Source organism: Natrix helvetica, assembly GCF_964273705.1.
Source record: "Natrix helvetica genome assembly, chromosome: 10".
Lineage (NCBI taxonomy): Eukaryota > Metazoa > Chordata > Lepidosauria > Squamata > Natricidae > Natrix > Natrix helvetica.
In genome coordinates this window covers 5,588,385-5,611,279 of record NC_138561.1, presented here as the reverse complement: position 1 = coordinate 5,611,279, position 22,895 = coordinate 5,588,385, and the positions used below count along the sequence as shown (strand labels likewise).

At 44.3% G+C, this 22,895-nt stretch overlaps 2 protein-coding genes across 2 annotated transcripts in view; one reads left to right on the top strand and one right to left on the bottom strand.

The window, feature by feature from the left end:
* The window catches only part of B3GNT9 (UDP-GlcNAc:betaGal beta-1,3-N-acetylglucosaminyltransferase 9), a 354,533-nt gene that overhangs the window by 301,559 nt on the left and 30,079 nt on the right, over window positions 1-22,895 (bottom strand). The gene's annotated exons all lie outside the window — the stretch shown is intronic.
* The window catches only part of PHAF1 (phagophore assembly factor 1), a 60,102-nt gene that overhangs the window by 27,738 nt on the left and 9,469 nt on the right, over window positions 1-22,895 (top strand). The window contains exons 5-14 of the mRNA XM_081963370.1: window positions 3,158-3,201; window positions 4,376-4,455; window positions 11,439-11,533; window positions 12,208-12,305; window positions 14,089-14,201; window positions 16,266-16,399; window positions 18,162-18,245; window positions 19,368-19,450; window positions 20,544-20,587; window positions 22,760-22,803. Coding sequence (XP_081819496.1) covers window positions 3,158-3,201; window positions 4,376-4,455; window positions 11,439-11,533; window positions 12,208-12,305; window positions 14,089-14,201; window positions 16,266-16,399; window positions 18,162-18,245; window positions 19,368-19,450; window positions 20,544-20,587; window positions 22,760-22,803 — 819 coding nt within the window. The remainder of the gene's footprint in view (window positions 1-3,157; window positions 3,202-4,375; window positions 4,456-11,438; window positions 11,534-12,207; window positions 12,306-14,088; window positions 14,202-16,265; window positions 16,400-18,161; window positions 18,246-19,367; window positions 19,451-20,543; window positions 20,588-22,759; window positions 22,804-22,895) is intronic.

Genomic DNA, 22,895 nt, shown 5'->3' with positions numbered 1-22,895 from the left:
GGTGGAAACAGCTGTGCCGCGTGATTTAAATTCGCTAGAAAGTAGGATTTCCTGCTTCCTAGCGAATATAAATCACTCGGCACAGCTGATCGTCGCAACTTTTTAAAAAACTTTTAAAGCATTTTTTCTACTACTGGTTCAGCAGTAAAAAAAAAAGTTTAAAAAAGTTTTTAAAAAGTTCCGATAACCAGCTGTGCTACTCGGTCATCGGACCTTTTTTAAAACTTTTTTTTTAGCCTTTTTAAAATACCAGTTCAAGCAAACCAGTAACATTTCACCCCTGATTCAGGGGAAATGCAAACCATGGTTGACCATGATATGCAAAGCAGCAGCTCAAAATCGATTTTTGAGACGGATAGGGTTCTTGATCACTTCTGTTGATGTTATATGTAAATGAAGATTCAGTCATCCAGGCCAAAAGTATCTAAAAACGCTAACCCAGGGCAAAACCAAAGTTTGTTCTGTTGACATTCTGCTCAGCTCTTCAGCTTTTTCTTTTTTCCCAGATCTATTTGAATTTGTTTCAAGGATCTATGATAGTTATCTTCTATGATAGTTATCTTCTTTCATCGTTACATATCTTGCTATCAGCTGAATCCCTAAGTATTTTACTTTCTTTGTAATCTGAATATCTGTTCTCTTCGTTAACTCTTTTTTCTGCTTATCTGTAATATATTTTACTAAGATCTTAGTTTTCTCTCTATTTATTTTCAGACCAGCCACTTCTCCATATTTTTCTATTTTTTTTTATTACCATATTTTTTGATGTATAAGACACACCCGGAGGATAAGACGCACCAAGGTTTTGAAGAGGCAAATTTTTAAAAAAGTAGGTAGTTAGATAGAGAGATAGAGAGGGAAAAAGAGAGAGAGAAATACAGTAGGAAGGTAGGGAGAGAAAGTAGGTAGGCAGATAGATAAAGGGATAGAGAGAGCGCGAAAGAAATAGAGAGAAATACAATAGGTAGGTATGGAGGGGGGGTAGGTAGGTAGGTAGGTAGGTAGGTAGGTAGGTAGGTAGGTAGAGGGATAGAGAAATAGAAAGAGATAGAGAAATACAGTAGATAGGGAGGGAGGGAGAGTAGGTAGGTTGGTAGGTAAAGGGATAGAGAGAGAAAAATAGAGAGAGTGAGAGAGAGAAATACAGTAGATAAGTAGGGTGAGAGAGTAGGTAGGTACATAGGTAGATAGAGGGGGGGGAGAAATACAGTAGATAGGGAGGGAGAGGGAGTAGGTAGGTTGGTAGGTAGAGGGATAGAGAAAGAGAGAGAGAGAGAGAAATACAGTAGATAGGTAGGGAGAGAGAGAGAGAGTAGGTAGGTAGGTATGTAGATAAGGGGAGAGAGAGAGAGAGAGAGAGAGAGAGAGAGAGAGAAATACAGTAGGTAGGTAGGGAGAGAGAGAGAGTAGGTAGGTAGGTAGATGTTTCCAGGTGTATTTATCCATGTGCTGGAGAAGGAAATCACTGACAATCTGCAGCACCTAAGACTTTGTTTCTGCTGGCACAGCACTTCATCAATCTAATTCTCATCAATCTGTTAAAGAGCTTTTCAAAAGGAAAAAAAGTTTTTGCGCTCTGCAAACCTCCCAAAAACGGCCTGTTTTTCACGAAAATGCCCTCCCCTTTTTAAAGGCATGCCTTGGGGCTTGCAGAGTGCTCCTAGGGGGTTGGGGGGGGGGGCAAAAACGATCAAAAATGGCCCGTTTTTCACGAAAACGGGTCCGTTGTTTGTCAAAAAAATTGCATGCATAGCCTTATGGAGGCTTATAGAGTTCTGCTGGGGGCTGGGGGGGCCAGGAGCTCTCTGAAAGCCTTCTACAGTGTCTGCACGGCCATTTTGGTAAAAGGGGCGGGGTTTTGGGAGGCAAAAAAATTCATTCATGTATAAGATGCACCCAGATTTTCAGCCGCTTTTTTGAGGAAAAAGGTGCATCTTATACTTTGAAAAATACAGTAATTTAGGCCCTGTTTTTGTGGATCTTCCAAGATAAAATTGTCATCTGCAAAACGCCTGCAGTTTATACTTTTCCTTTTTTATTTCCATACCTTTTATCTCTATATCTTGTCTAATATTTCTGTTTAATAATTCCAATGTCAATATAACAATAGTGGAGACAAGGGATATTCTTGTCTGGTACCTTTTTTAATGCTAACTTTCTCAGTCGTATCTCCATTTACCATCACCTTTGCAATTTGTTTATAATCCATCGCCTTAATCATGTTAATAAATCTCTCCCCAAAATCCACCTCTTTTAGTCGTGTTAGCATAAATTGCCAATTCACTTTATCAAATGCTTTCTGTGCAGCTAGGAAGATCAACGCCATTTCCTTCTCTGGATGTTCTTCATAATACTCCCAAAAGCTCTTCAGCTTTTTCTTGTGTTCTTCTACCATGACTGTGCTTTCATTTCTTCTCTTTTATCTCCTCCTCTGCTTCTTTGCCATTCTAGCCCACCCTCTTCTCTTACTTTTTCTTATACCCTTCCTGCTTTCCATAACACACATCTTCAGATCCATGGCTCTAGGCCAGTCATGATGGCTAGCCTTTTTTGCATCATGTGCCAAAAGTTGGGGGAGTGCAGGGGGGTCGTGCGCGGGTGTGCCCACACCCATAATGCTATGCGCGCAACCCCAGTGTGCATGCCCGGCGACTCCCCCCATGCACGCATGACCCCCCCCCTCCCATTTTGTGGCGTGCTTTTTTCGTCCTCCCCAGAGGTTTTCTAGGAACCTGGGGAGGGTGAAAACAGCCTCTCCCCCCCCCCCCGGAGGCCCTTGGAGACTTCAGGAGCTTCCCTGAAGGCTCCGGAGGGCGGAAAATGGCCCTAGGGGCAACCTGGAAGTTCGCTGTCTGGGGAATTCTGGGAGTTGAAGTCCACATCTCTTCAAGGGACTGATGTTAAAGAAGCACATTCAAACTCAAAATAGAAGCAGGTAGAACTAAACATCCTTCTCTTCCTTTGTTTTATTTGCATGTAGTTGTACGTTTTTAAGTTTTGCTTTGACTAACATCCTTACAGAAGTCAAATGTGCCCTACAATTCCAGGAGTCATTGATTAATTTTTCATAGTGTTTACGGTAGTATAGCCTTTATTGTCCTTGTACAAAATAAATACAACGAAATTGGTTACAGTTTTTTGTTTCTTTTTGTTTTAGGTGATTGAAGTTTACGACTTGACTAAAGTGAAGTTAAAGTACTGGTAAGTAGCTAAACGGGCTGTGCGTTGCCCACAAAAAAGACTTATTACAGGGGTATTACAGCAGAGCTGGCTGGGGAATTCTGGGAGTTGAAGTCCACAAGTCTTAAAGTTGCCAAGTTTGAAGACATTTTCAACTCTGCACCAGCTGAGATGTCTATAGGAGGAGCATGCCAGAAGAGAAAGAACGGTGGCTGTAATTCCTGCCTTTTTTATGTACATAGGAGTCTTTCTTGAAAGACATTTGATGCAATGGAGAGAAAATTGGTTCTTAAATTTGTAATGAGAAACTAGCAACAATGTTCATTCTGTGGACTTTCTCTTCTAAACCCATTTTTTTTCCTTTACAAATTTAAAACTCTTAATTGCAGAAGACAGGATGAAATTAAGAAAAAAAGGGAACTGGGCTTTGAAAAAGCATTCCGTTTCTCACCCTATTAAAGCCAGTCGTTGCAACCAAAGCATTTTTGTACGTGGCGCGAAAGCGCGTTAAACCTACTCTTGAGCCTTTTAACGAAACGACCTCTGCCCCAGAGTTTCACGTCTGAGCAGATTTGGTTAGAAGCAGAGATAGAATAGGGCATTTAGATCACAAATAGCTTCGAGCAAGGTAGTTGGTCTCGGTTGCAAGTTTTCACACTGCAAAAAAAAAAAAAAAAGAGAACATTCTAGTTTGTTAAGCTGTGGAAATCAGGGAGGGAAAAGAAACAGTGAAAGTAAAAAGATTTTGAAGCAGTTTATGAACGTGCGAGGGATGTGGTGGCTCAGTGGCTAAGACACTGAGCTTGTCGATCAGAAGGTTCGCAGTTCGGCGGTTCGAATCCCTAGTGCTGCGTAACGCAGTGAGCTCCCGTTACTTTGTCCCAGCTTCTGCCAACCTAGCAGTTTGAAAACCCGTAAAAAATGCAATAGAAAAACAGGAACCACCTTTGGTGGGAAAGTAACAGCGTTCCATGCGCCTTCAGCGCTTACTCATGCCGGCCACATGACCACGGAGACATCTTCAGACAGCGCTGGCTCTTCGGCTTTGAAACGGAGATGAGCACCATCCCTTAAAGTCAGGAACAACTAGCACATATGTGCGAGGGGAAGCTTTACCTTTTTATGAATGTGTGGGTAGGTTTGTGTTTGACTAATTAGATTTTAATCAGCTTTTCTTTCTTTTTCCTTTCCCTAGTGGTGTTCATTTTAACTCTCAAGCTATTCCTCCTACCATTGAACAAATTGATCAGTCCTTTGGAGCCACTCATCCAGGAGGTGAGTTTCCAACATTTAAAAAGAGGCAAATCTTGCTTGGCAGCTCATGTCCGGAAGAACCCTTTTGTCATGTTAGATTAGATCAGATTAACGCAGTTGGAAGGGACCTTGTAGATCATCTAGTCCAACCCTCGTCCAAGCAGGAGACTCTGCACCAGTGATGGCAGACCTTTTTGGCAACGAGTGCCCAAACTGGAATGCGTGTGCATGCGCCGGAGTGCTGCAAAGCCGAAGACCAACTGGCCAGTGTGCGCATGCCTGTTTTTTGGCTGTTTTGGGCCATTTTCAAGACGTTTTTGGTTTTTCCTCCGGAGCAGCCTGAAAAATGGCTGAAAACGGCCCGGAAAATGACCTAAAAAACGGCCTGGTTTTTGGGCGGTTTTGGCTGTTTTCAGGCCGTTTTCTGGCGCTCCGGCAGCCCACACGCATGGGTTTGCCATCAAGGCTCTGCACCATAGGTTTGCCATCAAGGCCCTGCACCGTTTCCGACAAATGGCACTCCGAGAGAGTTCCTTCTTCCTTTTAATTTCAGATTCAGGTTGATGGGTTTACATAGCTACTCCTTGACTTACAACGGTTCATTTCTTGACCTTTCAAAGATACAGTGGCAGTGAACAAAGTGAAACGGTTTTTTTTCCTCCCACATTTATGATTGCTACTGTTTTTCACACCTGTGACTCTTGTGGCATCTCCACAGTGACGTGATCCAAATTCAGACACTTGCAACAGACTCGTATTTATGACGGTTGCAATGTGACAGGGTCCCATTTCGTGACTTTCTGACAAGCAAAATCCACGGGGAAGCCAGGTTTACATTAACGACCATATTCCTGATTTAACAACGGCCGTGATTCATTTAACAGCTGTGCAAGAAAAGTCATAGAATGGGGCAAAACTCATTCAGGGACTGTCTCGCTTAGCCACAAAAGTTTTGGGCTCAGATATGGTCGTCAGTCAAAGACTACCAGTATAGGATATCATTTGGAGAGTCTCTTGGTTTCTGCATAGGACAGGGATGGCTAATCTTTGGGTTACGTGCCCGCACCCATAATGCAATGCCTGTGCGACCTCCCCCTGTGCATGCATGCGTGACCCTCCTCCCCTCCCCACCGCGATCCCTCCACGCATACGCACGACCACCCGTAACCCCCTTCGCTTCCAATTTTGGGCCTAGTAGGCCTCCCTTCAGCCTCCTGGAACCAAAAATGGGCTTAGTGCGGGAGTGGACCTGATTCTTTGAAGAAACGAATGGTTTATAAACCCCTGGTGTCTGCTTTCATGCCTCCTGCTAAACCCAAAACCGAGTCAAAATAATTGGTTGCCTTCATGCCACCTTCTCCAATTTGGTGGAGCTCTAGAATTACTCAACCAATGTCGGTTGAGAAGATCCCAAGATGTCAGGAAGACATCAAGCTGAAGAAGATTGGGATCCAGAACTAGGAAGATATTTTGTGACGATGCGGACAATTAATTCCTGGAACAATTCACCTCCGGAAGATGTGGGTGCTCCATCTAGATCCAACCTAGAACTAAGGAGAAATTTCCTGACAGTGAGAAGAACTAATCCTTGAAGCAGCTTAGCAACGGGAATAAATTCATCCCATCATATCAGCCCATCGAGCGAGGCCAGGTCAAGACACAGGCATGGCAGGGTCCCTAGGACTAATTCCTTTATTGTTGTAGGGTCTACACTATGGAAGTTTGAGTGAGAACAATAAACCAGAAGAACAAATTGCCTTCAGAAATTGTGGGTGCTCCATCACTAGGGTCCAAAATTAAATCACAGTTCAAGGCAAAAGATTCCTCAAAGTCCCAATTTATTAAGAGAGCCATGTTGGCACATCGGGGGAAACCCGAATCTGAAAGCTTCCCGTTTTTTCCCCGCCCAGTTGAAAGTTCAAGATCTTGCCTCAACACCCACGAAGACAGATTTCTCCCATCCAGTTCCGGCCAGGTGCAGAGACAAAGATGACCTTGAGTTTCTAAGAAGAATGTTGTTATGGCTACATATCACCCAACTCCGTATAAATCCCCCCCCCTCCCATGTTTCCCACAATAGAAAGTAGACAGTAGAAAGTGTGCCAGGCCTGAAGTCCAAAAGAAAAGATGGTTTGCAGGCATGACAACTAGAGGTTTTAAAGAAGAGATTGGGCATCCGTTTGTCTGGAATGGTATAGGATCTTCTGCTTGGGCAGGGGGTTGGACTAGAAGACCTCCAAGGTCCCTTCCAATTCTATTGTCCCAAAGGTGCTTTTTTTCAAGAGGCAATTGGACTTTCTGGTTTTTTCCTTGAAGACATTTCGCTTTTCATCCAAGAAGCTTCTTCAGCTCTGACTGGAGGAATGAATCTTTCCATTCCCCACCATCCAATCAGAGCTGAAGAAGCTTCTTGGATGAGAAGCGAAACTTCTTCAAAGAAAAAAACAAGGAAGTCCAGTTGCCTCCTGGAAAAAGCACCTTTGGGACAACCATGACCTGGAGGACTGAGAATAGACGTTCCAATTCTATTATTCTGCGTTCTATTCTGTACGTGTATCTCTCAAAACATTTGAGTGACAGAGGAGAGGAAGTATGGCAGATACATATATCTAGTCTGTTGGGTTTCTTGTGCTATCCTCCAGAGTTGTGGGAAACCTTCCAAGAGATCCGTGATGGGATGTCAAGGAGCAACATCCAAAGCATTTGTAAAATCTGAGAAAAAAATGCAGCTGTTTTAACAGTTGAAAAAGAGTTGCTGTGAAATATTTCTTTTGAAGGATTGTTTGCTGTCCTTTTCTGAAGGATGGGGTGTCGGGTGGGGTCTTTGATCTGATTTCATTCTTTCTGTGATGTTATAACACAAACAGACACGTTTAGAATATTAGAGTAGAATAGAGCTGGAAGGGACCTTGGAGGCCTTCTAGTCCAGCCCCCTGCTCAAGCAGGAGACCCTATACCCATCTCAGACAAGTGACTGTCAAACCTCTTCTTAAAAACCTCCAGTGATGGAGCATCCCCGATTTCTGGTGGCAAGCTGTTCCACTGGTTAATTGCCCTCCCTTGTTAGGAAGTTTCTCCTTAATTCCAGGTTGCTTCTCTCCTTGATTAGTTTCCATCCATTGTTTCTTGTCCTGCCTTCTGGTGCTTTGCAGAATAATTTGACCCCCTCTTCTTTGGGGCAGCCCCTCAAATAGTGAAATACTGCTATCATGTCTCCCCTAATTCTTATTTTATTTAGACTGCAGCCGTTGATTTTAGGCTTTTATTATACGCCTCAAAATAGTGTAAATAATTCATACCAGGAAAGCACCAAGTTTGCTTGGGAGGGAATTTGCACAGTGGTTGGTGTGTTAAAGGGTTTTCCTTTTCCTTGTCAGTAACATTTAATTGCTTAATTGCTTGTTGGTCTTACTCATCAAGCTGAAGCTTCTACTAAAAGGTGAACCATCCAAATTACGCAGTTACTAAATTTGCATACTGTTCTTTCCAATAAGTAACAGCGTAAATATCAAACTGATCAGGCAAAAAAAGAAAAAAAGTTCTAAACAAGAACTTGTCTATCAGAAAGGTCAGCAGTGCGGCAGTTCGAATCCCTAGCGCCGCATAACGGAGTGAGCTCCCGTTACTGGTCCCAGCTTCTGCCAACCTAGCAGTTCGAAAGCACGTAAAAATGCAAGTAGAAAAACAGGAACCACCTTTGGTGGGAAGGAAAAAGCGTTCCGTGCGCTTTCAGCGTTGAGTCATGCCGGCCACATGACCACGGAGACGTCTTCAGACAGCGCTGGCTCTTCGGCTTTGAAACGGAGATGAGCACCGCCCCCTAGAGTCGGGAACGACTAGCACTTATGTGCGAGGGGAACCTTGACCTTTATAATATATGAAGCTGATCAACAAAAGAGGATTTGAAATCCAGGATGAAACAAAACATATCCAAAGAGCATTTTTTTCTTCCAAGAATTCAGCTTTTGTAGGAGACAGGAAGTCAAGACAGACGTTTGAGTTCAGATCAGGAACTTACACGGGTAATCCTCGACTTACAACCACTCATTTAATGACGCTTTGAAGTTACAATGGCACTAAAAAGTGACTTATGACTGTTTTTCACACATATGACCATTGCAGCATCCCTGTGGTTACGTGATCCAAATTCAGACGCTTGGCAACTGACTCATAGTTATGACGCTTGCAGTGTCCAGGGGAATGACCCGATTTCTGACAATCAAAGGCAATGGGGAAGCCATATTCACTTCACCTCCGTGTGACTAACTTAACAACTGCAGTGATCCACTTCAAGAAAGCGGTTGTAAAACGAGGCAGAACTCCCTTAACTAATGTCTCGCTTAGCATCATAAAATTTGGCCTCAATTGTGGTCAAAAGTCAAGGACTATCTTTATCCCTTTATGCCTCCTATCTCGTTTCTTAATGTCGTTGCATGCTTCCTTGTGTCTCTTCCTTGCTTTCTTTTTATTGTTTAGCCCCATTGTAACCTCTAGCGAAACAGGTTAGGTAGGTTGTGTTATATCGGTAGAAACTTGCAGATCCTGCTTGAGCTGCTAACCACAGAAAACGATGTCCCAAGAATCCAGAAACAGGGACATCTTATTTTTCACCCGATTAAAAATACTGACTGTGATCCCATGAAAAACTTCGTTTCTTGCCCTCCCTCTTGGGTTTCTCACTGGGTGTTAACCAGTGGAACCACTTGCCTCCAGAACAGTGGTGGGTTCCAGATCCCACATAGACGCGTGCATCATGCGTGTGTATCTTAGCGCCTCCGTGACACTCCAGCTGCTCAGTGGACTGTCATGCAGGCGCTGCTTGCTCCGTGCGTGGAAGCGCTGAAGACTTAAAAGACCAGTACGGAGCTCGAGTGGATGGGTGGGCCCTCCGGAGCACCGTACCGGAACGGTATCCGGTACGCCCGTACTGGGGCGTACCACCTGAAACCCACCACTGCTCTCCCCATGCATGCACATGCGATACCACCACCCCGCACCCCATTTTGGGCCTAGTAGGCCTCCCTGCAGCCTCCAGTACGAGCCACCAGGCGGGGGGGGTCCTGCAACCCCCTGCCCCCTGCGCATGTGTGTGCGACCCCCGCACATGTGCACACATCTGCATGTGCCCCCCCCCACATACGTGACAGAGACCCAAAGATCAGCTGGCCAGCAGGAGTCCTGTGTGCATGCGCAGTGGAGCTGAGCTGGGGGCACAGGGCTCTGCATGCCATAGGTTCACCATCCCGAGTATAAGATTTTCTGCCTGAGCAAGGTGTTGGATTAGAACCCTGATGGCGGACCTATGGCATGCGTGGCACAGGTGGTACGCGGAGCCATTTGTTAGGGCACGCAATGCGTTGCCCTGTCAGCTCCAACTGACTTCGGCCTTCTTTTGAGGCCTTTTTTTGCAAAAAAAAAAAAACCGGCCCTATAGCAAACCGGAACTTCGAGAACGGACTTCCGGTTTGCTCATAGGGCTGTTTTTTGCCCTCCGGAGGGCGAAAACTGGCCTTAGGGCCAAAACAGAAGTGACTTCTGGTTTGTCTGTAGGGCCGGTTTTTTCCCCCCTCAGGAGCGTTCGGGAGGCTTCCATGAAGACTCCGGAGGGCGAAAATCGGCCCTACAAATAAACCGGAAGTCTGTTCCTGGACTTCCGGTTTGCCCCTAGGGCTGGTTTTTTACCCTCCGGAGGCTTCAGGGAAGCTCCTAAAGCCTCCGGGAGTGTGGGGGAGGCTGTTTTCGCCCTCCCCAGGCTCCTATAAAGTCTCTGCAGCCTGGTGAGGGTGAAAAATGCGTGCCAAAAGTGGGGGAGGGAGCGCTGGTTGCTCGCACATGCACACGGAGGGGGGAAGTACACGAATGTGCGTCTGGGTCACATGCATAACATTATGGGTATGGCACGTTCACCCATGACCCCCCTGCCCTCCCCCCCCATTTTTGGCACACGAGCCAAAAAAGTTTGCCATCACTGGACTAGAAGATCTCCAGGGTCCCTTCCAACTCCGTTATTCTGTATTTTTAATTTTCCTAGAACATCTTAAAGTTCCTACTGTTTACCAGATGCCTGGAGAAACCCGAGACATGTTATAACGAAGAGCTCAATCCTGGGACAGGCTGAGAAGGAAAATGTTTAGATTATTATACAGTTAGTCCTGGACGACTGTAATTGAGGCCACAATTTCAGTCGTAAGTTGTGACGGTCATAAAGTGGATCGCCACGTAACCCCCGCCTGATTTTATGATCTTTTTATCAGGGGTCGTTCAGCAAACACATTCTTCGAAACCAATTTTGTTGTATTTAAGTGCAATGACAATAAAGATTATACTTATACTTTGCTCTGGGGCATTTACCAGAAACGGGGAATAAATGTTGGTTTATGGAAATACTGTGGTCACTTGACTACGGGATGACGTAACTGGGGTGGGGCATGTGAGCAGATACTGGAACTTCAAATACGGTCATGGGTCAGTTTTTGGGGATCGATTGTAACTTTGAGCAGTCACTAAGTGACCCGTCGTAAGTGGAGGAATACCTGTACGGGAGTGTTGTGAATGCAATGTTTGGCTGGATCAATATTAGTGCCGAGTTCGGGTTTTAAAAAGAGTTACTGTTTTTATGATGGACTCAGTGGCTAAGACGCTGAGCTTGTCAATCAGAAAGGTCGGCAGTTCGGAGGTTCGAATCCTTAGCGCTGCGTAGCGGAGTGAGCTCTCGTTGCTTGTCCCAGCTTCTGCCAACCTAGCAGTTCGAAAGCACGTAAAAATGCAAGTAGGAAAATAGGAACCACCTTTGGTGGGAAGGTAACAGTGTTCTGTGCACCTTCGGCGTTGAGTCATGCCGGCCACATGACCATGGAGACATCTTCAGACAGCGCTGGCTCTTTGGCTTTGAAGTGGAGATGAGCACTGCCCCCTAGAGTCAGGAACGACTAGCACATATGTGCGAGGGGAACCTTTACCTTTACCTTACTGTTATTACATGCCACTGTGTGTTTCTTCCCCAGTTTACAACTCTGCTGAACAACTTTTCCATCTCAACTTCAGGGGCCTGTCCTTTTCCTTTCAATTGGACTCATGGACTGAAACTCCAAAGTATGAGGTTAGCCGTCTTATTAAAGAAATAAAAAAATGCAAAAGGAAAATAACAGTCATTTCTTCCCTGTGTTCCCTTTCCTTGATTGGATTTTTTCCCTTGAACTGAATGCAAAACTGCTGGTGACCTCCTACCGCGGCACCATAGAGAGTATTTTAACTTACTGCACCTGTTTATGGTTTGCCAATTGCACAGCGCTCCAGAGGGTCAACGTCATTGCCCAGAGGGTCAGGGGTTGCCCTCTCCCCTCCTTGGAAGAGCTTTATAGCTCCTGATGCCTTAAGAAAGTTCAAAATGTTCTTAAAGATCCATCTCATCCTGGGCACCATTTTTTTTTGAACTATTACCATCGGGCAGACGGTACAGGACAATGAAAACAAGGGCAAATAGGCTGAAAAACAGCTTCTATCCCAGGGCAGTAACTATATATTGAATTCTACGGTGTAGTGCAATCTTAATAATCAGGGGTTTTCAATTTCAATTGTATAGCATGTGAAGGATGTGTGTTTGTGTTTTTATTTTTAGAGTTATAATGTACACTAAATACGGCATTCAATTTCGTCGCACAAGGTGCAATGACAGTAAACTAATGAAGGTGCGACTTTGGGCGTGTAAAGGAAGGCCTGCCGGTTGTGCGTTCACAAGTTATTCACAGCAACTTTTCATTTCGATTTCCACAGCCAAACTTCGCCCACGGCTTAGCCTCCCTGCAAATCCCCCACGGTGCAACTGTGAAGCGCATGTACATCTACAGCGGCAACAGTCTACAGGATACGAAGTACGTCGCTCTGAGGCTGTGGCGTCACAGAAGTGGAAGGGACCTTGGAGGTCATCTAGTCCAACCCCCTGCCCAAGCAGGGGACCCCATACTCCATAATTAACCTGATGGCTAATTAATTGATTAACAGTCAACCAGCTTCATTCATTTATTAATCTGGGGATATAAAAATGTAAAACAATTGCGTGGGCTACCTTATTGAAAAATGGAAGTGATGTATTCATTTTTTTCCCTTGTGCCTTACTTTCCTCGGTTATAAATTGTGTGGCTTAGATGACATGGCAGGGATAGCTAGATAAAACGGCTAGAGAGAGAGAGATGGCGAGTAAAGAGAGAGAGAGAGAAATGGAGAGAGAGAGAGAGAAATGGAGAGAGAGAGATGGAGAGAGAAAGAGAGAGAGAGAGAGAGAAATGGAGAGAGAGAGAGAGAAATGGAGAGAGAGAGATGGAGAGAGAGAGAGAGAGAGATGGAGAGAGAAAGAGAGAGAGAGAGAGAGAAATGGAGAGAGAGAGAGAGAAATGGAGAGAGAGAGAGAGAAATGGAGAGAGAGATGGAGAGAGAGAGAGCACATAATTGCATTTTGGGCCTTTAGTAACTGGGTCACATTTATGAGAAATGCAGCACCATCCAGTTACATGATTGTGTGTTTTGAGACATTTTTTGGCTGTTTTGTGTCAAAAAAAATCCAAAAAACTACCCACACACCCACATCAAGCAACGTCAGTGAAACAAGCTGGGCTCAGTTAAGGACCATGTGATTCACTGAACAACTGCAGTGTTTCTCTTAACGACGATAGCAGAAAAGGTCATACAATTGGGCGTTATTCACTTCACCCCACCCCCTTGCTTAGCAAGATAAATTCTGGCCCAATTGTTGTCCTAAGTCAGGGGTGTCCAAACTTGGGAACTTTAAGACTTGTGGACTTCAACTTCCAGAATTCCCCAGCCAGCCATGCTGGCTGGGGAATTCTGGGAGTTGAAGTCCACAAGTCTTAAAAGTTCCCAAGTTTGGACACCCCTGTCCTAAGTCGAGGTCTTAAAGAAGAGGGAATATTTTGCGCTAGTCCTTCAGAGAGATATATTCCATCTTCTCTCTTGTGCTTAAAACTCTCTTTTCTCTCTCTCTGTTCAGTTCAGGAAAGACTTTCAGTTTCCAGGTTGAGAAATTGGGTCTTTCACATATTGATTTCTTTGCATCTCTCAAAATTTCTATGGCGATTCTCAGTCCTCCGGGTCATGGTTGTCCCAAAGGTGCTTTTTTTCAAGAGGCAACTGGACTTTCTGATTTTTCTTTGAAGAGGTTTCGCTTCTCACCCAAGAAGCTTTCCATTCTTCCCTTCCCCATCATCCAGTCGGAGCTGAAGAAGCTTCTTGGATGAGAAGTGAAACATCTTCAAGGAAAAACCAGAGAGTCCTGTTGCCTCCTGAAAAAGCACCTTTGGTCCATCTCTCAAAATTCTGCCTTTCCCCCCCCCCCCCCCTTAAACGGATGGCCTCTGGGGGGATGCAGTGAATATCCAGAATAAAATAATTTGGCATCTGGCTTTTATTTGCTGACATGCTTCAAACTATGATTGATCAATCCAGCCAGTCTTGAGCAGAGGCTTCCCTTTTTGTCTTTATTGGACTACAGTTCCCATCATCCCCCAGCCTCTGCAGTTGGAATTGCCCTTCCATTGGGATGTCTATTTTCAGTTAGGAAGTTTGGGATATGGAAACCTTCAGGATTTTGTAAAGGAGCGTATCCTATTTTAAATGATTTACGTTGTTATATGCTTTTAGGGCACCTACGATGCCACTCAGCTGTTTCCTTGGAAATGTGTACGCAGAATACGTTGATGTCCTCCGAGATGCAGCTGGACCCTCAGGTTTACGACTGCGATTACTCACTGCAGGTATAATAGTATGTCCAAGTCTGGTCACCACGATATTAAAAAGTTGCTGAGACCCTAGAACATCTGTTGGCAACCCACGTCTCCAGAGCCACATGTGGCTCTTTCGTTCCCCTGCTGTGGCTCCCTGTCGGCTGAACCCACCACTGACTGGCCTCGCCCCTCTCCCTCTCAGTCACTCCTCGCCTGGCCAGAGATGAGAGACAAAGAGAGACAGAGAGAGAGAGGAGAGAGACAGACAGAGAGAGAGAGAGAGACGCAGATGGGAGAGAGAGAGAGAAAGAGAGAAAGAGAGAGAGAGCAAGAGAGAGACAGAGAGACAGGAGAGAGACAGACAGAGACAGAGACACAGATGGGAGAGAGCAAGATAGAGAGAAAGAGACAGACACAGAGAGAGAGAGATGACAGACACAGATGAGAGAGAGAGAGAAAGAGAGACAAATAGAGACAGACAGAAAGAGACAGACAGACACAGAGATGAGAGAGAGAGAGAGAGAGAGAGAGAGAGAGAGAGAGAGAGAGAGAGAGAGAGACATAGATACCCGTTTCCCACAGAAAACACCAAGAGCCACCAAACCTGTGACTGGGTGGAAGTGGGTGATCTTGAGGTTGGCCATACCCATCCAAGTTTTGTAGCTCCCGGTGTTTTCTTTTCTGTGGGGAATGGGTCCAAATGGCTTTTTGAGCATTTAAAGTTGCAGACCTCTGCCCTAGAAAGAATGCAGAGAAGAGCCACAAAGATGATTAAGAGGGGGGGGGTTGAGGCAAAACCATCCGATGAACATTTGAGGGATCTAAGTACATCTAATCCAGTGGTTCTCAACCTTCCCAATGCCGTGCCCCTTTTAATACAGTTCCACATGTTGTGGTGACCCCCCAACCATAAAATTGGTGTCTCGGTTCCTAAGACCATCGAAAATATGTGTTTTCCGAAGGTCTTAGATGACCCCTGTGAAAGGGTCGCTCGACCCCCAAAGGGGTCCCTACCCAGAGGTTGAGAACCACTGGTCTAATCTAAGGAGGAGAAGAACCAGGGGTGACTTGATAGCAGTCTTCCCATATCCAAGGGGCAGTCACAGAGAGGAAGGGGTCAACCTATTTTCCAAAGCATCTGAAGGCAGGACAGATGGAAGCTCATCAAAGAGTGACCCAACCTAGAACAAAGCAGAAATTGTCTTGACAGTTCATCAGTGCGAAGGCTTTCCTTCAGAAGTTATGGCTGTTTCATCACTGGAGGTTTTCAAGAAGAGACTGAACAGCCGTTTGTCTGGGATTGTACAGGGTCTCCTGTTCGGCAGGAGAAGACTGCCAGCGTCCCTTCCAGCTCTATTCTGACGGATCGATTGATCAGGCAGGATAGGGTCTCCTGCTTGAGCAGGAGGTTGGACTGGAAGACCTCCAAGGTCCTTTCCAACTCTCTTATTCTACATTCTAATTCCAGGTTAAAATATTTATACAATAATGCAATAGCAGAGCTGGAAGGGACCTTGGAGGTCTTCTAGTCCAACCCCCTGCCTAGGCAGGAAACCCTATATACCGTTTCAGACAAATGACTATCCAACATCTTCTTAAAATCTTCCAGTGATGAAGCTCCCACAACTTCCGAAGGCAACTTCTGTTCCATGGGTTGATTCTTCTCACTGTCAGAAAATTCCTCCTTTTTTCTAGGTTGAATCTCTCCTTGATTAGTTTCCACCCATTGCTTCTTGTCCTGCCCTCAGGTGCCTTGGAGAATAGTTTGACTCCCTCTTCTTTGTGGCAACCCCTGAGATATTGGAAGACTGCTATCATGTCTCCCCTAGTCCTTCTGTCTCTTAAGCTAAACATACCCAGTTCCTGCAACCGTTCTTCATATGTTTTAGTCTCCAGTCCCCTAATCCTCTTTGTTGCTCTTCTCTGCACTCTTTCTAGAGTCTCCACATCTTTTCTACATTGTGGCGACCAAAACTGAATGTAGTATTCCAAGTGTGGCCTTACCAAGGCATTATAAAGTGGTATTAATACTTCACGTGATCAATTATTCTGTAGTACTTCTATCTTCCTATCTCCTTTTTTTCTCCTTTATAGGTTGCGGTCCCGGTGTGTTAGCCGATGCCAAAATACGGGTATCTGAGCGTTGTGTGTATTTCGGTGATTCGTGCCAAGATGTTCTGAGCACTTTGGGGTCCCCTCACAAGGTTTTCTACAAATCAGAAGATAAGGTGAGGCAAAATCCTTGCAGATCATTTGTATAAGCAGCCTCCCAAGACCTTCACTCTGCTCTCTTTCACTGGGCGTTAAATAAATCATAGGTAGTCCTCACCTTATGACCACCATTGAGGCCAAACTCTGTTGCTAAGCGAGATAATTGTCATCCTGTTTCCCCTGAAATAAGAGCTCCCTGGATAATAAGCCCAATTGGGCTTTTGAGCACATGCACTAAGATAAGCCGTCCCCTGAAAATATTGCAACACAGCAGCAGCCATGAAGTGACCACACGCACCACTTCCTGCACCTCAAAAATAATAAGACCTCCCCGAAAATGAGGCCAAGCGCTTATTTCGGGAGTCAAAAGAAAATCAGACCTTGTCTTATTTTCGGGGAAACGCAGTGAGTAGCCCATTTTACATTTTCTTAAGCAGTTGTTAAGTTAGTAGCAGGCTTGTTAAGGTGAATCTGGCTTCCTCATTGGTTTTGCTTGTCAGAAGTTCATAAAAGGTGATCACATGACCCCAGGACACTGCAACTGTCAGGCGTGCCTCCTTCAATATCCCAAGAAAGAAAAACCTCAACTCCATTGGAATAGAGTTAAAGTACTTTTACTAGGTAGGAATCGAAAGCAGCAAAAAGAAAAGCAAGAACTGAGCCAAATAGGCGCGAACAAGTACATATCAAAGGATCGCCCAGCCCCTTCCCTCCAGTTGCCCCAGCCCAGTGTCCAATCTGCAACTCCCTAAGGCAGTGTTTCTCAACCTTGGCAACTTGAAGATGTCAGGACTTCAACTCCCAGAATTCCCCAGCCAGCATACCTTAGTCGGGGTAGTCCCAGATTGTCCAAGCCCAGAATTTCGAGCCTGGTGGCATAAGGTATTCTGTTGCGAGCAGAGGAGCGGAGAACTCTTCTCGTGAAATATCTCTGGACTCGTTTGATTGTATTAATGTCCGATATGAAGTGCGGGTTCCAGACAGACAAGCTGTATTCGAGAATTGGTCTAGCAAAGGTTTTGCATGCTCTGGTTTGCAGTACAATATTACCGGAGAAGAAGCTTCGCAAGATTAGGTTAACAACTCTTAATGCCTTTTGGGCAATGCTGTTACAGTGAGCTCTGGGGCTTAGATCGTTTAAGATGAGCACTCCTGGGTCCTTGACAGAGTGAGGGTCGTCTATGAGGACGTATCCACCCAGCTTGTATTTGGTGTTCTGATTTTTTGTTGCCAATGTGTTAGAGCATTTGTTGGTTGAGATTTGAAGTTGCCTATTGTTCGACCATTCTGACACATACCGTATTTTTCAGACTATAAGACGCACCATGATTTTGAAGAGGTAAATTTTAAAAAAAAAAGTTTTTGCACTCTGCAGGCCTCCCAAACCCTCTGCACGTCCATTTTTGCAAAGGGGGCGGCGTTTGGGGAGGCCAAAAATGCTGTATTCAGTGTATAAGACGCACTCAGATTTTCACCCTCTTTTTGGGGGGAAAAAGGTGCATCTTATACTCCAAAAAAATACGGTAGTCAAGGTCACTTAGCAGGGCAGCAGCATTGTCAGTGGTGTTAAATAGTTTTATTCTGGGAGTTGAAGTCCATAAGTCATAAAGTTGCCACGGTTGAAGATCCCTGCTATACAGGATTGAATTAATTCCTGATTTCTCTCGTCGATGCCATTTAATTTATTCAAAGCTTAAGGCTCCTTTTTCCCAATAAACGCCAGCTACTGTTAAGCTTGTAAAATGAAGCTGTTTCTTATTTTTCTTTTTTTGCAAACAGATGAAAATCCATTCACCTTCACCTCACAAGCAAGTCCCTTCGAAGTGCAATGATTTTTTCTTCAACTACTTCACGCTTGGAGTGGTGAGTTAAAGATGGGGTTAGTACACAACGCTAAACCATGTTTGTTTAACCATCAACACAAGCGGCCAGGGTCACCCAATATGCTGAACCACGTCCCCCCCGCCCCCCGAGTACTAGCATGACCTGAGTTTGACTGGTCCCAGGGTCAAAAGGCAGCTTCCTGGATCTGCAACGCCACCAGATGTCACATGAGGACCTCCATAAACTCAATCAATGAATGAGAAAAGCCAGACTTTCCATCCGAGAGTAAAATCTGGTAAGATCTTCGTTGTTTTGGCTTAAGAAGAGAGTTATGGAGGTGCCACACTTGACATCATGTGAAGTTGCATGTCAGCTGGTTGTAAAACTAGCAGATGGTTTGCCTGCTCGTTTTTGAATTCATACTTTTTTCAAGCATAGAATAATGTAGAACAAACAGATGTCTATAGAGATGCTCAGCCATCCAGGTCATAGTTGTCCCAAAGGTGCTTTTTCAAGAGGCAACTGGACTTTCTCGTTTTTCTCTGAAGAAGCTTCTTGGATGAGAAGCGAAGCGTCTCCAAACACAAAAAAACAGAAACTCCCTTGAAAAAGCACCTTTAGGATAGAACCAACTGGGTGGGAAAGGACCTTGGAGGTCTTCTAGTCCAACCCTGCTCAAGGCATGAGACTTTATGCCCTCCTGGACAAATGGCTGACCATTCTCATCTTAAAAACCTCCAGTTGGTGGAGCATCACAAATTCCTGAGGAAAGCCATTACCCTAGTTAATTGTTCTCACTCTCGGGAAATTTCTCCTTCGTTCCAGTTTAAACTAGACGTACCTTGTTCCCTTAGCCATTCATCATATTCTTTAGCCTCCAATCCCCTAATCGTCTTCGTTGCTCTTCTCTGAACTCTTTCTAGAGCAGGGGTGTCAAACTCGATTTCATTGAGGGCCACATCAGGATTGTGTTTGACCTCGGAGGGCTGGGGGGGGGGGGGCAGGGAGTTGAAGGGAGTTGAAGTCCACAAGTCTAAAAGTTCTCAAGTTTGGACACCCCTGACTTAAGTGTAGTAACTTTTAGTTAGTAGTTGTAGTTAGTACAACTACTTGTAGCAATTACTTGTAGTAATTTTTCCCTGTCCTGGTTTTCTCCCACAGGATATCCTTTTTGATGCAAATACGCATAGAGTAAAGAAATTTGTTTTGCATACCAATTATCCTGGTCATTATAACTTTAACATGTGAGTAAAAAGCTCTAATATACCCCGTTTTCTATTTCAGTTTGAAAAGTTATGGGCTAGGGCAGTGGCCCGCAACCTTTTTGCAGCTTGGCGGCCGGACTGAGAGGGGGAAGGAGGGGAACCGGCCTTCCGCTCGTGTGAGCTGAGCTGCCACACTGGCCCGCCTTTCGCACGGCCCAGTTTTGAATAGGCCACAGCCTGGTAGTTGGTGACGCCAGTGCTAGAGGATGGATGTGCCAGGGCCTAGAAATTTTGTGCTTTGCTGGATTTCCACCAATGGAAACACACAATGCCTAATTTATCGTTTCTAAATCTTCATCGAACATTTGAGTAAGGATTCTGACTTTTCCCCAAAAATTTCCCCAAGACAATCAAAAGCGTTTTATCTTCTTATACCATGAAATAGAGCCAGTCCTCCCTTAAGGACCAAAACTGAGCCCTGGGAATTTTGGGTGCAAGTTGTTCTAGTCTTTAAGCGGCCTACCAGGTCACTTGATTCAATTTTATTTTTTTTATGATAGTTGTAAAGCAAGTCCCTGCAGTCGTTAAGCAAATCAGGTGGTGGCTGAGCAAATCCATTGTTTTTTTTCCGAATGGGCATTTTTTTTTTTGCCAGAAACATCGAAAACCATGGTCACATGATTGTGAGAGGATTGGAAAAGGGATGCTGATATCCATAGTGAATATTCTTACAAGATCCATGCAAGACTGCAGACTATAAAACGTGCATAACATTTCACCTTTGAATCTTTTTGAATATGAAATATATTTCAAGTGTCAGACCACACAAACACACACACACACACACACACACACAGAGGCTTTCAAGCCTTGAAACAGCCATTCTGAGTGTGAAATGGGCTGTTTTGATCATTTTGGAAGGAGCTTAGAATCCACTTTTTGAATTCAAAACAAGGCGCTATGAATTCAGAACATTTCAACTTAAACGTAATTTATTTAGAGCAGACTGGGGAATTCTGGGAGTTGAAGTCCACCAGTCTTAAAGTTGCCAATTTAGACTCAGGTATTTTTCGAAATAAAACTCTTGTTTATGATTGTGCTTTCTTCTAACTCCTTGATTCCACTCTTGCAGTTATCACCGTTGTGAATTCAAGATCCCACTCGTTATTAAACGAGGTAAGAAAGAAGAATAGTTGGCAAAAGATATATGTGAATGGAAACATCTACCATGAATGAATGATTCTATGATTCTAGGCCATTTTTTAATGTGTCCTAAAAGAAGTTTTAACAAAGCCAAGTTGAGGGTAAGCCCAAAGTTACGGTGTGTGAAGCTAAGACTTTTAAGTTCTATATGGCCAACAACATGGGGGAGTTTACAAAAGATTTAAGAAAACAAAACAGAAAGATGAAAACTTTATATCCCCTTGGTGTATGAGGTAGTCCTCGACTTACGACCACAGTTGAGCCGAAAAGCGAGATGGTTATTAACTGAGTGTTGCCCCATATTTTACGGCCTTCCTTGCCGCAGTTGGGAAGTGAGTCCCTGTAATTGCTACGTTAGTAACACGGTCATTAAGTGAGCCTGGCTTCCACATGGACTTTGCTTCTTAGAAGGATCGCAAAAGGTGATCACATGATCCCGGGACACTGCAACCGTCATAAATATGAGTCAGTTGCTAAGCATCTGATTTTGATCACGTGATCGTGGGAATGCTGTAGTGGTCGTAAGTGTGAAAAGCATTCAACATCCACACTCACACTTCAGGAAATACTCATTTAAAGAAACCTCGATGAACTTTATTGGAAACACCTTCCTTTTCTCCTGTCCGAAAGGTGTTTTTTTCAAAAGACAACTGGGACTTTGTTTTTCCCTGAAGACGTTTCGCTTCTCATCCAAGAAGCTTCTTCGGTTCTTTTTTTTTTTTTAGTTCCAAGCTTTTGTTTTTTATTACTATATGAAGTCAATGCATGAACATCTATCTGGGTGTCATACATTCTAATAGAAATAAAACCAGTAAAGTTAATTATAATTATTACATTCATTCCACTTATGTATTTCTAATAATAATACACATTTATAATAGGTTGCAATCTATCATTGTTCAATTGTCCCATGTTTTCTCTTGTCGTTACTTCCATTTTATTATATAAAAGTTGTCAATCAGAAAGGTCAGCAGTTTGGCGGTTCGAATCCCTAACGCCTCGTAACGGGGTGAGCTCCCGTTACTTATCCCAGCTTCTGCCAACCTAGCAGTTCGAAGGCACTTAAAAATGCAAGTAGAAAAATAGGGACCACCTTTGGTGGGAAGGGAACAGCGTTCCATGCGCCTTTGGTGTTTAGTCATGCCAGCCACATGACCACGGAGACGTCTTCGGACAGCGCTGGCTCTTCGGCTTTGAAACGGAGATGAGCACTGCCCCCTAGAGTCGGGAATGACTAGCACATATGTTTGAGGGGAACCTTTTCCTTATATACACTAGTATTATCCCTTCTCTTATTTCTATCACTTATTCTAGCTTTTCATCATGTCACCTTTTATTAAAAGACTTTTTCTTTCTCCTGTCTAACTTCTAATCATGTCACCTACCTAAAAAAAAGAGACAGAAAAGCAAAAGAACAACAACAAAAAAGAGAGACCATCCATTCATCGTCTCTTGCCCGCTTCGATACTTTCACTGCTATGCTTTAAGAAAGAGAGGAAAGGAAAAGGAAATCCAAGCAACAATTTAAAAAAAAAAAGAGACATCATCATCTAAAGCAGTGTTTCTCAACCTTGGCGACTTTAAGTTCTGTGGACTTCAACTCCCAGAATCCCCCAGATAGCTGGCTGGGGAATTCTGGGAGTTGAAGTCCAGAGGACTTAAAGTCGCCAAGGTTGAGAAACACTGATCTAGAGGCTTCTTCAGTTCTGATTGGATGGTGGAGAATCCCAAGACGACCCTGCCTATCTCCAGTTTACAACACAGTCCTTTCCGCAGCTCCAAAAAGGTTCAAACACCCATTTCCACCATTCAAGTGATCCCGAGGGTAGAGATAAACCTACAAGTGGCCTCAATGACTCTCAGGAAGAGTACTAATGACCAGATGACTGCAAGGAATACAGATCCTTCCACTCGCCACCATTCAGTCTGAACTGAAGAAGCTTCTTGGATGAGAAGAAAAAGGTCTTCAAGGAAAAACAAAGGAAGTCCAGTTGCCTTTTAAAAAAAGCACCTTTGGGACAACTATGATCTGGAGGACGGAGAATCTCCATAGATGTTCCTTTTCTGCTCTAGGCATTGGCTAGGAGGAATGTGCCACTGACATGTAAACTTACATTTTATTTATTTTTTCTCTCCTCAAACTAGAAAGCACCGAGTCACAGACGGAAACCTGCACAACGTACAGCAAGGTAAATCACAAAGAGGAGGTTCTTAGAACAGCCCTGGCCTTTACAGGTGTTTTAGTTGTTGTTGTTTTGTCCAGGTTAATAGGTGGTGGTGG